Raw genomic sequence first — 15,158 nt, forward strand, 5'->3', positions numbered from 1 at the left:
CCCTGCCCAACATTGCAGTGCAGCCTGTGGCAGACACCTGAGCTGCAAACACCTGGGTTTGCTGAGCTTATCCCCGCCAACAAACCACATCTAGTTAAACAGGAAAGCGGAGACCAACTATACAAGCAACAGACACCCCCTTGCTTCTCTGTAGTTATTGCCTCCTGAGTGCATGGCCTGGACAGAGCAGCTGGCTCAATCCCACCAACTGGGGTGGGCTGTGGCCCAGCATCCCTCTCCACCCCTCCCCCAGGGGTTCCTGCTAGAGACATCTGGTGGGGAAACCAAGCCCATAGTTCCTACCAGTAGCCATGTGACATGCCAGTGATGGCCCCCTCATTCCCTCTCTGCCCCCTGCCTCTATAACACCAACAGGTGGAACTGAATCTGGGGGCCCTGGAGCTTAGTGCAGGAACCACTACAGCTTGAGCTAAAAGCCAGCTGGCTCTCAGCTACAGCCCTGGGACAAACTCCCTTTCTCTCTGTATGTGGTGTAAGTGCCATTACATGGGACAGTGACTCACATCCAGTAGGTGTGTGGGTCACACCTCTGCTTGTGCGTCTTCACACACCAGCCCACAACTGTGGAGTCTGTGGGGATACACAACGGGTATCTGTGTCCACCTCTGCATAAAGGGGGCTGTGCTGGCTGGCTCTCAATGGACATCTGCACATTTGCATGGTTCTAGATCCAAAACTTGTGTCTCCATCCACATCCCTGTCCACAGAAAGGAGCCCTGGAGCGTTGCAGCCACTCCCCAGATAGAAGGTGCGAGTCCCTGGATCTGCAGAGCGCTAGCAGGAGAGCCCCGCTCTGCCACCAGAGGAGGGAAGCGGCTTAAGCGAGCTCGGGGCAATGGGGCCTCCCTATTCGCCGGGCCGAGCGGCGCTGTTCCAGCTGCGGAAGCCGCGGCCCTGCAGCGCTCTCCGCCGGATAGGTGGAGTGGCCCGGGCCTGGGCCACCGCGCGCCTCTCCCAGTAGGTGTCAGCCTCGTGTAATAACAGCGGGGTCTGGGACGCAGCCCCTCGCGCCGCCCTGAATCGACAGGAGCCCTCGCGACACTGCAATGTGCTTCTGTGAATCGAGCGCAGCGCTTGTGACAAATCTCTCACAAAGGAGCCCTCGCTCCAGTCCCCGCGCCCTGCCTTGCCGAGCGTCTCCCGCACGCCAGCCCGCCGATCAAATATGCAGTGACCGGAGAAGCAGTACACATGCCTGCAAATGCATTAGGGCTCTTCAGCTGTGCGGCTTATCATTATTTCACAACTTAAAGGAGACGATGCATTGCCGCTGTGTACATATGCTGCCTGAATGGAGTTTCAGGGGCGTTTTGTTTTTCCAGCGCAGCAGTTCCCTTTGGAGGGAGGGAGTTACATGGAGAGGGTGGGGGAGGGGGACTATCTTTATGAAGGATTTCGGCCCGTTATTGGGCACTGCATATTAGACGGGGAAGCCACATTCTGGAACTTCCAAGGTGAAATCAGGCCTCCAGTTTGTACGATGAAATCGTTACATTCAGAGCGAATGCTGACACCTGGGCTCATTCTGACCCCTAAACTCCCCAGCATCTCCTCTCTTCCCTTCTTCACAAAAAGGAAAAAAATTAGGAAATCGTAGGTCCTTGGGGTTTTTTTTCTATCCTTAGTCAGAAAGCTCGAAAGGTCACACGGTAATGAGCACTCACAGCAAACACACTGTCTCCCCCCACCATTCCCTTCTATCCCACAATAAAATCATCTCCTTCAATTTGCCATGATCGTCGCGACCAGGAGCCAGGTGATTATCCTAATTAATGTCTATCTAATTAAATTACTGTCAGCGGTTAACCAATGGCAGGAGCCGTTTCATCCGCTCCACAAGCAGCAAGATCAAAAGTGAGTCTTTCCTTATTGCTGCATAGTGTCAATTGGCCAATCTCTTCTCCCAGGGAAAAAAAAAGTAAATCAAACGTTGGGGAAGCGTTTGGTGGGAGAAATGCTTTCTGCCTCGGGAGGGTCCCAGGATGTCTAGTTTATGTTAAGAGGAGCCCTTTAGAACCAGAGACTGAAGGGTTATTGTATTGGTGCTAGAGCTATGCAGCTGGAGCATTGTCTTTCTCCCTCTATCATGCTCTCCAAGAAATTTCTCAATGTGAGCAGCAGTTATCCACATGCAGGCGGATCTGAGCTTGCCTTGCATGATCATCCCATTATCTCGACCACTGACAACCTGGAGAGAAGTTCACCTCTGAAAAAAATTACCAGGGGGATGACGAATCAGTCAGATACAGACAATTTTCCTGACTCCAAGGACACACCAGGGGACGTCCAGAGAAATAAACTCTCTCCCGTCTTGGACGGGGTCTCGGAGCTTCGTCACAGTTTCGATGGATCTGCTGCAGATCGCTATCTGCTCTCTCAGTCCAGCCAGCCCCAGTCCGCTGCCGCTGCTCCCAGTACCATGTTCCCTTACCCCAGCCAGCATGGACCCGCTCACCCAGCCTTTTCCATCGCCAGTCCAAGCCGTTACATGGCTCACCATCCTGTGATCACCAATGGAGCTTACAACAGCCTCCTGTCCAACTCTTCTCCACAAGGTTACCCTACGGCAGGCTACCCTTACCCCCAGCAGTACGGCCATTCCTACCAAGGGGCGCCTTTCTACCAGTTCTCCTCCACCCAGCCGGGGCTGGTGCCCGGCAAAGCTCAGGTCTACCTGTGCAACAGGCCACTCTGGCTGAAATTTCACCGGCACCAGACAGAGATGATCATCACCAAACAAGGGAGGTAAGCGGCACACGCTGCTGCGGCTGCCCGGAGCGCTTGGACTCGGGTGGTGGGGCTGGGACTCCGAACTCTACCCTGCGGAGACTTTTGAGGGGGGCGACCTGCGCTAGATATTCGGGGTGACTGACGATCGAGCCCCCCAAGTCCATCGTGAAAATGGGGAGCTGGACGGGGTAGGTCACAGGGGGCGCCTGCTAGGATGGCTCGTGATGTGCTTGCACAAGGTGTCTGGAGATGGGGTGCAGGTGCCCACCTGGCCAGCAGTCCCTGCAGGGAAAGCCCCCAAAGCGGCTCCCGTCTCCTTTTGTCCTCATCCCTTTTTCAGGCAGCCCTTATGTTCTCCTGTTTGTGACTTGTGGTTCTCGGCTTAACGCGGTGCTGGTGGGGTTTGTGTGTGTTTTCTTTTCACAGGCGCATGTTCCCTTTCCTAAGTTTTAATATTTCTGGTCTGGATCCCACGGCTCATTACAATATTTTTGTGGATGTAATTCTGGCCGATCCCAACCACTGGAGATTTCAAGGAGGCAAATGGGTTCCTTGCGGCAAGGCGGACACCAATGTACAAGGCAAGTTATTCCAATTAACACTTTTCCCGACACATATTTAGGTGAGAATGGTTAATTAAAGCCTTTGTGGACTGGCTCGGGCGACTTCTTAAACGAGAATGGGCCAACGATGCTTAAAAAAATAAGAAGAGGGAGGGGGAGTGAAGGGTGTTCAGAAAATGCTATTTTAATCCTCCCCGGTTAAAACGAAGGGAGCATCGCCGGTAAAGCGCTGCTAAGTTTAATGCGAATCATGGAAACCTTGTGCGTGCTGCTACAGTTGCAGGAAGCCGGGTGTGTGTAATAATCGTGGCGCATTTATTTGTTTCTTTAGGAAACCGAGTGTACATGCACCCCGATTCCCCCAACACTGGAGCCCACTGGATGCGTCAGGAAATCTCTTTTGGGAAATTAAAACTTACAAACAATAAAGGAGCCTCAAACAACAACGGGCAGGTCAGTGAAACTCACACACGCTCTTTATTTGTTGCTTCCAATAAAACCCTGAAAATTCAAATCAGACCCCTAAGTTAAATCAGACTGCTGGTGTAAAACATACTAGTTTCTGTTCCTTAGAATTGTACATGATTTCCGAGGAAGAAAACAAAATCCTGCAACAAAACCCAGACCAGGCTCAGGAGTGGGGTTTATGTATATGGGAGGTGAGGGCATGAATACAGGCGTTCTGAAGTGAGGTGAATCTGTAGCTATGCTGCTAAAAAGGGACTAGGTGAGGTCTTAGGGGATGCATTTTGCCTTCGTTGTTGAGTCAGTGCAACCTCTCTGACAGCTCGGCCACGGCTTGTTATTCAAACGCTTTCCCAAGGAAAAATACCGGGAAATATCCGCCTTTTTCTCCCTCTCCTCGCTCCAGTGTAGCTTCTGAGCCCCTTTGTCCCCCTCCCTTTCTATGCCTGACAGATGGTGGTCTTGCAGTCCTTACACAAGTACCAGCCCCGTTTGCATGTGGTGGAGGTGAACGAAGACGGGACGGAGGATACTAACCAGCCGGGCCGAGTGCAGACTTTCACCTTCCCGGAGACTCAGTTCATAGCTGTCACCGCCTACCAGAACACCGATGTAAAGAGCTTGGCGCTGTATTTCACTCGCGGCCATCCTCACCCACAACCGGCCAGCAGCGCTTTGCTCTGTGCAGGTGCCCGCAAAACGAGAGGCAGCTAGACGCCGTGCAGAGAGCTGGCCGGCATATGATTGAATCAGGCCGGTTCCTTTTTGTCCCCCGGCAGAATCCATGTGGCCAGGACCTAGATGTGTACCCCTGAAGTTGTAATTCTGTACCTTTGGCTAAAACTGTCAAGAATTGTGAGCCCCAATCGGAGCACGAGCAAACGTGTGGCTCACATTGCTGTATCTTTTCACTGAACCTGGCTAGTCTCACGAATACGCACAAGTCTGGCGTGAGGACTACAGAGTGAATATTTCATAGGGGCGCAATAGCCATCAGTTTCCACTGTGAACATCTTAGGAAGCCGAGCGGAAACCGGGTCGGCATGTATTATATTAACACTAGAGTGTATTTGCCAATAGTTGTTTTCATTGAAAAGCGCACATTTAATTTGATGGGATTTTTAGCAAGTTTGTAAAGAGCCACTGATGCTGCTGACTGTGTTGGGGGTGATGGAACGTTTTAATCTGAATAAAATCCTGTTAATGTGTAGTCAGATATTTTTCTCTCTCTCTTTAAATGGCATGCATTAAAAGTCGTTGTGTTCTGTTTTTGAATAAGACAAGTGTAGATACAATAATCTCTTAAATATAATATAAACAACTTAAAATATTCATTATTTCTTATCCTACATTTAAACTTTAATTGAGAACAATTACATTTAAAAACAGACTGAATCAAAATTATTTCACCTTTTTGTCAGTAACTGGAAGATCGATCATATTAACCAAAACCTTTATGAATAGGCTAAGCTTAATTTTTATATTTTGAAGAGCGGCAATTGAAGTAACTAATGAAAAAAGATTGACCAGTCCCACTTTAAAAATGTGCCTGAAGTACTTTGTCAATTGTCATGCTTTCATCATTTATTGGTGCGAAAAAAATAGTAATTGATCCTCTGTTTTCTTTCCCAGATTACACAATTGAAAATAGATCACAACCCTTTTGCAAAAGGCTTTCGAGACAATTATGATACGTAAGTAAATTGTATTTTATTATCCATCTTATCGGATGCGCCCACGTAGAGTGGTAGAGACTCTATTTGGTTTAGTATTTGGGGTTGGATTAAAAATCTCCCTAATTATTTAAACATTGAAATATTAGGTATTAAGCTTTAAAAAGTTCTCCCAGATAAGAGAAAGCAAACGCAGGCTTCTAAAGTCGGGACTGGATTTCGGTAACTTACTAAAAATGAAATTCATTTTTGTCGCTAGAATTTTTCTTGAAAAACTTTCGAATTAATTTGAACGCATGTGTTACTAAGAGGCAAAGCTGGAAGAGGCTGGCTAGCACATTCAATACAGCCTTGTGCATTCTGGGGCCAGATGCTCTTCTCACCCCCTCTGCCTGCATCTGAGGCTACGTGTGACTTTGGCAGTTGTGATGTTCTTTCTGGCATATGACTTTGTGCCCGTTCTCGAGTTCCCGTTTATTCAGGCTGTGTATGTAGGCTAGGAAATAAGGACCACTTATGGGAGCTAAATTACTGAATATAACCGACTCTTGAAATCATTCAGGATCCTATACCGAAAGTTTTAAAGAAAAATTCTTCTATTTCTCACTATCTCGCTTTTCTTTTGGTTTTTATTTTGCTACTCCTATATATCGATAGTTATATATAATGGGAAATGTTTTCGTAGAAAGAAAAAAAATCCATAGGATATGTTATTAATGTATCCAAAATCATCCTAAACATATCGGACATGCATATTGGTCTAATCTTTGAGCGAATGATGGTATGTTTTGTAACTTGTCACTTGACTTTAGGGGTTTGCCCCCTCCTGCTCCTTTTCGGGAATTTAATAGAACATCCCAAAATATTGTACTCTGCTCAATGGTCCCTGTTAGGAAGGTTTGGAATAGATAGACTATTTAAGAGTACCCCCGCTGAAGTGCTACTTCTGAGTACTTCCCTCTACCTCCCAACACAGTGGAGTGAAAGCAAAAGCAAAAATGAGGCTAATGCCATCCCACACTCCCCTCCCATTATTGTGACTATAGAGCAATAAAATCAACAAACTGCTCTAGCACTTGCGTCTATAAGTGAGAAACATCCAGAGAGTGAGTGGGAAGGGCCCGTAACCCAATGCTACTCGAAGACCTGGTGGGAGATGGGGAACTCAAACATCTCGGGAAAGCGCACGGGTTTTGCGCCCCTGATTTTGCCTGAGCGCCTATTAAATGGGAACAGAGTGGGATGACCACCTGCCAGGGTTGGGCTCTCTGTTTAGGGGATTTTTTTATTTTTTTCTTTCTGAGTAAGAGAAGCGTATTTGTGTTTTAAGGAGATGGAAACAGCCCCCACAGATAAAGCCATCTCCGGATCCCAATGGAGTTTGTAAATTTGCCGTCTAGTAAGGCCCACACTGAAAAATGCACTACAATATGTGCTTAATTTTAAGCAGTTGCTTAAGTCCATCCCTATTCAGCAAACCAGTTAAACCCCATTAAAATAACGAGATGTATACACATACATAAAACTAGGCAAGTGCTTAAATGCTTTTCTTAACCCGGGCCTAAAACTGGGATCAAGCCCCAGAGCGATCGCTTTGCTTAAATGTAAAGTAGCTGATTGTTGCTCAGATTTATTCTTATTTGGGAAATATAATTGTAGCTCATTCACACCCTTTTCCCCAAATGTAAAGCAATGTGCAACAAGTGACCGGAGGGAAAACACCGGGGTTCTGGTGATTTGGATAAGAGCCTCAAAGGAGAAGTAACCTCACTATCTGAGCATACAAAATAGGTCATTGATGCAATGCAGAAGAGAGGACGTGGTCTGTGTAATTTAAATAAGATTTTTCTACATATAGGATAGGCCATAGATGAAAACCCGTCTGGACTTCTCCAACCACAAAATGTCTCTGCTTTCTTTTCTTTTACATTATAAATTTCACATGTATGTCACTTTAAAAAGAGCTTAAATGCTGTCTAGCACATGGCATTTGTTTAAGGGCCAACTGTGTTCTGGGTAAGTAATTTCAGGAGGCGTGGAGGGTTAATTAAAGCACAGTTTTAGCCTGAATGAAATGCACACACTAACTGTTCATCCATTAGGCTATATTGGGAAAAAAATGGGCGCATCTGCTTTTAAAATTCCTTAAGTAGGTGTTTGAAGATTAGCTGAATTTAAATTCAGTAAAATCCTGTTAGTTGGTTTATGACTTGAACAGAAATGTCAAACCGCAGAGATAAATTTTCAGTCTGCCATTCATGCTGTTTTGCTACAAATGGACAAGGTTACCTGTTGCGCATATTATGGGACTGGTCAATTTTCAACAATGTAGGATTTCCCAAGGTCCCAGAAAAGGTGGCAACATCCACGAAGGTGGGATGTTAGCTGACCTGTAGATATTAAATGAATACAAACAAGAAACGTCAGTCTTGAAGTCACGACCCTACTAAATATAAACGTGAGAGCAAACTCGTTTTCAGTTTGTGTTGGCCTATTTTTTTAAGACACATGTAAAATGTGAGATCCGCTTTGCGAATGGCAGGTGTAAAATCACCTGATTTTGTAACTCTTCTGTCCTCAAATAGCCTCCCCAGTATTCAGTATCACGAGGAGCCAGAAGTGGAGGGATGTCCACCTGGTCAATTGGTTTCTTTACATCCCTGACCGGCCCCGCTTCTGCCCCGGTGTTTCTGGGCATTACATTTTAGGGGTGTCTCTAAGGGTGACCCGGGTCGCCGCCGCTCCGTCCCGAGCCGTTCTTCCCCTGCCTTGGCTTCTTGAGCCAGGGAGCAAGCGCCGGGAGAGCCCTGGTCCCGCTGAAGTCAATGACAAAAGTCCCGTTGGCTCCAGCGGACCCAGGGACACCCAGACCTCTGCCCTTCTCTTTGGCAGGATCTACACGGGCTGCGACATGGACCGGCTCACGCCTTCCCCCAATGACTCCCCCCGCTCGCAGATCGTGCCCGGGGCCCGCTACGCCATGGCCGGCTCCTTCCTGCAGGACCAGTTCGTGAGTAACTACGCTAAGTCCCGCTTCCACCCCGGTGCTGGCGCTGGCCCGGGGCCGGGCAGCGACCGCAGCGTGCCCCACACCAACGGGCTGCTCTCTCCCCAGCAAGCCGAGGACCCCGGGGCCCCGTCCCCGCAGCGCTGGTTTGTCACCCCGGCCAACAACCGCTTAGATTTCGCCGCCTCCGCTTACGACACGGCCACTGACTTTGCTGGCAATGCCGCCACCCTGCTGTCCTACGCAGCGGCCGGGGTCAAGGCGCTGCCCCTGCAGGCGGCTGGGTGCACGGGGCGGCCGCTGGGCTACTACACCGACCCCTCGGGATGGGGCGCGCGTAGCCCCCCGCAGTACTGCAGCAAATCCAGCTCCATGCTCTCCTGCTGGCCCAACAGCGCAGCGGCGGCCCGGATGGCCACCAGCAACCCGTACCTAGGGGAGGAGGCGGATAGCCTGGTCACCGAGAGATCCCCCTTGCCGGGCGCTGAGGACTCCAAGCCCAAAGACTTGTCTGACTCCAGCTGGATCGAGACCCCCTCGTCCATTAAATCCATCGACTCCACTGATTCTGGGATTTACGAGCAGGCCAAGAGGAGGCGGATCTCGCCCTCGGACACCCCGGTGTCGGAGAGCTCCTCTCCCCTCAAGAGCGAAGTGCTGACCCAAAGGGACTGTGAAAAGAACTGCGCCAAGGACATCGGCTACTATGGCTTCTACTCCCACAGCTAGACTCTGCCCCGTCCCTTCCCGTCCCTTTGCATTCGGTCGCCCACCGCCACGCTCTCGAGTGAATACAACAGTCCTTTTGCACAGCAACTTCTCAGCAGTTAGCGCACTGATCCCAACTTTAGCTGTTTCTTTTTATGTCCCCCCCGAAAGAGTTTTAGCTGTAATTCTCGCTCCCCGTTTCCCTTTCTGGCGTGTAAAGAAACCCTACAAACCCTTCAGGAGATCTTGACATTCATTGGCACCCGGTGCTGGCGCTGATATATAAGAAAGCAGCAATTCCGCCGTAAACTCTTCCCACTAATTCTCCAAATCCCATTGATGAGCAGGATGCTTGACTCTTAAAACCATATACTGTAGCGCTTCCTTCCTTTTCCATGGATGGATAGTTGGGGACGTTAGTGATGTTAGTGGAACAAAGCCTGTGGAAATGCCTGTACATAGTGTTTAATTTATTGTAACGAATGATTATACTTCTTTTGTTCCCATTGTGAAGTCTCAAACTAGATCATGTTTAATTTTTTTCAGTTTCTCCTCTCTCGACCCCCAAAGTTCAATCTCTGTTCTAAATGCCTCTGGAAAAGCAAGATATCCCATAGAAATAGCTAACACGTAATAATGGGTTTCTCACTTTCTTGAAATTCCTGGCATGGAATAAACTACTCTGTGCCCTGGGTTGACACCGCTAAGGGGTGTCTGTGCTTGACCCTCAAAAGAATAGAAATCTATCTAGTCTGAAAGTCGATTAAGTAGCGGGACGCCTTCAAACTGCCAAGTAACTGCATCTGTATTTTTTTTTAATCTTAAAGAGGAGTAGCTCTACAGCAACATTATTTTTTCCCTTTTTGTTCATCTCACCCCTCCAAGTGCCAAATCCATTACCGGTTTGTGCGGGTGCCAAAAATGCTGACAAACAGTTTCCAAATGTCTTTACAGTTTCTCCCCCTTTATTTATATTGCTGTAAATCGTTGTAATGAATAACCTACAAACGATATAGACGACTGAATTGTTGGTAATCATAGTGTAGTCCAGTGAAGATGAATTGTGAGTTGTATATTTTACTGCATTTAGTTTTGGAACTGACTTTTTCATAAAGTAGATAACTGAATCTAACTTTCTAGGGGGTGCACTAAGCATTGCGAGTCAGAGTGATCCATCCTCTACGTCTCTTGTTACGTTTGAGAAGGAGCATTAACCCCCAGGCTCTCCCCCGTGGAAGTAGAATAGTAAGTCTTTAAATTCTGAGTAGCAAATCTATACAATATAAGCATTTTATATGGAAAAAATACCAAGTGAAATATGCATCAGGCAAAATAGTCAGCCAAGATTCCAGCCGATGGGGAAATTCTCCTAATAGAAATTCAGGGTCATAAACGTGTGTATATTTTTGGCTCTTCTGTAAATCTAATGTTGTGATTTTTATATTTGTTCTGTTATGTCTGTGGAACTGAATGATTTATACAAGTGCAAGCTCCATTGAGATGTTTTGTTTTTTGCCCGTTTGTATTGTCTGTGTATAACAAGTAAAATAAACCTGGCAAAACGTTAACGTGGTGTTTGAAAGCAGTTTACGTTTTACAAAGGGGAAATTGAAAATATTTAAGTGAACTAGGGAGAAGAAATCCCGTGGATGCTAAGGGCAGTTCTCTTTATAACCGTTTCATGGTTTTTTTGAGTTAAAAACGTGCATTTTGGTTTCCTGTCCTAGCGTGTTGTGTAGTTCCAGGTTTGCATTTTGGCTTTCCCATGGACACAGAGGAGACGTGGGAGAGGGAGGCTCTCTCCTTTCCTATAGCCTGGCCAGTGCATTGATGTCTGCCCTAGGAAAAGGGAAAGAGGGTTGAAGTCTAATCGGAGTTGAGCGGTTTATACCCAACGATGTAAAAAGCATGTCGGGAAACGCGGCTTTGTCTTATGTTTCTGTGCAGAGTCGGTGCTGGGTGCTTACAGGACAGGAGCTGAGGCTAGGGAGATGTTTTGACACAGTGTCCCCTGAGGTGAGGTTATTGGAAAGGCGAGCCCAGGATTTAGAGGCTGAGTTCTTTGGCATTTGCTTGAGCTTTTGAACAGGATGCCAGACGCGCTGTGTGCCGGGTTAGGCTCCGATCCGCTCCGGTGGCTCCTTTCCTGGTAGCGAGGGGAGTTGGACGCAAGTCGCTTTGTATCCTTCGGTGGCTTTTTGCGCGGCACGTGAGCTGTGTGAGCTCCACGCCGGGGTGGCTTTCTCCGTCGAGGCCGGAGGGGCTGCACCCCGAGGAGCAAACGTAAACATGTCCCCCCCCCCTTTCGTCACCGCGAGAACCAGCATCTTTCTAGCCCCGGGACGGCGCTGAAAATCGCGCTAGCCTGCTGCAGGGAGCTGCCAGGACACGTCGGACGAAGAGACGCGCTCTTTAGCCACCCGAGAAGCGCGGGAGCGCTGTGGAAGGGCCACACGGAAAGTTTGAGCACTGCAGAGAGAAATGGGCAAGAATAGCTAGAGCCCCCGCTAGCGCAGCACCCGGCGGCTGCGGCGCCTTCCGCCAGCCCCCGCTAGGCGGCTCTGTGCGGAGCCTTATTGTGTCTACCACAAGCGACAGTATTTTGTCCTGTTTTTGTATTAAGAAGAAGGGACGTTAAACAACACAAGTGCGCGCTTCCAAATGGCAGGTGCTGGTAGCCCGTGTGCGCAGCGCGCGCTCCGAGCGCCTTTCCCGGGAACTCCGTGTGCCCCACAGCTCAAGTCTCCAGCGCTGGCCCTGCGGCACAGCCCCTGCCCAGCCCCCGCCGGGCCGCTCCCCGCGCCTGCCCTCCCCGGCCAGGGGCAAAGCGGCCGCTGCCCCGAGGAACTCGAGCGTGCGCAGCCAGGGCTGCAGCGTAGGCACTAGGCTGCCCTTGTCCCTCTCTCTCCCCTAGGCTCAAGGGATCCGTGCAGGGCTGGGGAGGTGGCTCCCCCTTGTCCCTCGCTGCGCTTCCACCGCCCAACCCCAGCAGCCTTGCAAAAAGCGGCGGGCCAAAGGGCTGGAGTCGCATTGGCAATGCGTGTGCAGGAGCCGGCCGGGCTGGGGCTGAGAAGGGGCGGGGGGAAGCTACCGAAGCGGTTAGTGCCAGCAGCACCCGAGCCCCGAGGGAGCTGCGGGCTCAGAGGAGGCTGCGAACAGGTCTGGATCCCGCTTCAGGGTGAAAAAGTCGGACTTCAATTATCGTCAAGCCAAGGCGTCTAAATGCCCCCGAGCAGCCTGCTCCGTCGCGCACGCAGGGCGCTGGGGTTTTCAGGGGACCTCATTCTGGTGCTGGTGGAAAAATTGTGGGAGAGAGAGGCGGGAAGGTGGGGTGCAGATGAGTCGCATTATTGTTTGGTTTTCGCTGCTGTTGCTGAAATGTTGCCAAGCTCCATGCAGATCTGAGGCAATGGGATGCTTAATTTCTTTTAATCTCTCACTTTGTTTGGCTGTGAGGTAAATGTCCAGGAAGGCTCTGGCTACCTGTGCTCCTCTCAAACTGCAGCCGAATATCAAATGCAACGGCTCTCCTGACTGTAACCTGAAACCCAGCCACTGATCTTCTGAGAGGAGAGCAGAGTCTCGCTCAGGTTATCAAAGGCGAGCTATTGCAGGCACAGCCCCTGGAGAACGGCGTTTATTTCCTAAATATTAATCCAGCCTCTAGGATTCAAGGCAAGTGTTGAACAAACTGTAAACGCGAAGCAGACTTGGAACACAATTGCTGAACAACAGCATAGGCGTTAAATAGGGTTGTTTGTATGGATTTTGTCTTAACCCCCTCTCTATCTCAGCCTTAGTGAAACTAGCGAGGATGCGTTTAAAAATGAAAAATGTGGCAAAAGCAGCAGCCCAGAGGACGCTCCCTAGGAGCAGGCAGCTTGCTCAAACAAGCCCTCGGTCCCACCCCCCAGGGGTAACTCGTGCCTCTCTGAACTGCATTGACAGAGTCTCAGAGCCACCCCGACTGCATTCCTATGGCCAGGGTTGCTAAAGCAGGTGCACGCAGCCCCGCACGCTTGGAAGCACTTGATTCCTGTGCACCCACATTTGTTCAGGACATCAGTGTTTCTTGTGCCCGTCACCAGTAAGGTGCCTGCCGGGACACTTGCCTGCTGCGCCCATACCAGATTCCCGGTCATGGCTCAGACTACAATGAGCACCAGCCTTTGAATATTTGTGGGGGCAACCAGCACCAAAACATTTGACAGAAACCGGTCTCTGATTATGTTACTCTTGGAAATGGTGCAATTTCATGCTCCCCCTCAATGTACTGACCCGACAACAACACTGCTAGTTTTTAAACAGTACAGTCGGAAGTAACTCTAGGCGTTGTCCCTCAGCCAAGCCACTTATTATATTTGGTTAATTTTAACGTAATTGTCCTACAGCTGCACGAAACAAAATCGAATTAAAATACAAACGGCTTTTATTACGCCATAAACACATTGAAGATCACACTTGGAGGGAAATCCCTGAAACTGCTCTCCTTTTTGCTTAACCAGAAATATGAAAGGGAGCTTCTGTCTAAAAAAATAGAGAAATAATTTTGTACACAGCCCCAGATCGCTAAAATGATCTGAGGGGTATTAACATATTCCGATAATCTAGCGGGTTATTGGGCAAATGAATAACATCTGGGGATCGTTCTTGGGTTAGAGAGTTTGCATAAACAGGCTTTACTGTACATAGCTAGTTAATATTGCAATTCCATAATTATTTCTACAGGAGGTTTGAAAAGGTCCACTGAAGTAGAAAAGGCTTACTACGTTCAGTAGGTAGGTAAAACAATGTTTTAGCAATATTACAAGTGTATATATATCGAGCATAGACTAATTGACAATAAAGTATGTGTTCAGATAAAAAAATCAAGTATTCAGTTTCTGACCTAGTGTATGCATATAACGATGTATTTGCTGTGTTTTTCAGTTTACCTGTAGCAAAACCTCGTGACTGAATTTGTTAGATCAGCATCTAATTGCATGAATTTAATATGAAATTTAATTTGTGTTAATATTCCAGGCATAACAAGAGGAATTTTATTTTAATTGTACTGTATAATAATGAATAATACAGTAATACGAAATATAGTTGCCCTCCTTTATCTAAATGACAGAACAAAACTTTCTCAGAAATAGAGAACAAGTAGAATGAAATATACAAGGCTATGTAAAATTCTTTTACTGGTAATATTTCTTGTATTCCCTAACATTTCACATTAATACCATATCATATATAAGACAATGATTTACGATGTAGCATATTCTGCAAAATTATGCTATGCAAATTTGATGACATATTGCATATTTTAAACAAGGCTTTAATTACTGATTGAAATGTTTGCTTATGTCATTTTTGAATGCTGAAGGAGAGAGATGATTGTGGATAATGTGAGTAATAGAATAGTGATACGGATAGGAGGATTTTTACTTGGCACAAAGAAGTAGATGGATAACGAGGTTACTCAGAGGTAAAAGACATCCTTGGAAAGTTTCTCTGGCCATTTCCGTCCAATGAATCAAGCAAGAGTTATGTTCTTAACCAAGTCCATGCCTCTTCATTGTTTGCTACTGCAGTCCTAATGCTCGTCAAAAAACCTGCTCTCACCTTCTTTAGTCGCCACTTGATGGGTTATGTCTAAACTAGACTGAAAGGTCCTAAGAAGACACATACCTTTTATTACTTGCCCAAAAAGTAATTAGAAGAACAATAGGTTGGAATAACTGAAGGGACCCTGGACATGTTTTACGGCTAAATTCCCTACACCCTGAAGGGGAGCCCTCCTGACCAATGATTCTTCCATCCCCAAACTGGCAGACCTGAGTTTCAATAAGTGTGAGGATGAGAGACCTAGCTTGCATAACTTTGATTATAGTGCTGCTAAAATTGTGGTTAAAAAAGTCTTTTGTTTTCCCTTCGAACTGTTAGATGCTTTTACATTTATCCCACAATTTCCTTTACAAGCTGGAATTTATCTTGTTTGTTACTGAC

At 47.8% G+C, this 15,158-nt stretch overlaps 1 protein-coding gene across 1 annotated transcript; it reads left to right on the forward strand.

The window, feature by feature from the left end:
- Nucleotides 1-1,831: 1,831 nt before the first annotated feature.
- Nucleotides 1,832-10,727, forward strand: TBR1 (T-box brain transcription factor 1). The gene is made up of 6 exons (XM_006114838.5): nt 1,832-2,766; nt 3,178-3,332; nt 3,646-3,767; nt 4,233-4,391; nt 5,412-5,473; nt 8,345-10,727. The coding sequence occupies exons 1-6, from the start codon at nt 2,075-2,077 to the stop codon at nt 9,186-9,188; spliced, it is 2,034 nt and encodes a 677-aa protein (XP_006114900.1). The 5' UTR covers nt 1,832-2,074; the 3' UTR covers nt 9,189-10,727.
- The last annotated feature ends 4,431 nt before the right edge of the window (nt 10,728-15,158 follow it).

This window comes from Pelodiscus sinensis, chromosome 7, assembly GCF_052426305.1.
Source record: "Pelodiscus sinensis isolate ZL-2025 chromosome 7, ASM5242630v1, whole genome shotgun sequence".
NCBI lineage: Eukaryota > Metazoa > Chordata > Testudines > Trionychidae > Pelodiscus > Pelodiscus sinensis.

What these genes read in the sequence shown, in the direction of transcription:
- TBR1 (XM_006114838.5), top strand. Translation starts at nt 2,075, where the DNA reads ATGCAGCTGGAGCATTGTCTTTCTCCCTCTATCATGCTCTCCAAGAAA. An exon ending in ATCATCACCAAACAAGGGAG is followed by an intron (nt 2,767 to 3,177) that starts GTAAGCGGCACA and finishes TTCTTTTCACAG; the next exon opens with GCGCATGTTCCCTTTCCTAA. An exon ending in CCTCAAACAACAACGGGCAG is followed by an intron (nt 3,768 to 4,232) that starts GTCAGTGAAACT and finishes TATGCCTGACAG; the next exon opens with ATGGTGGTCTTGCAGTCCTT.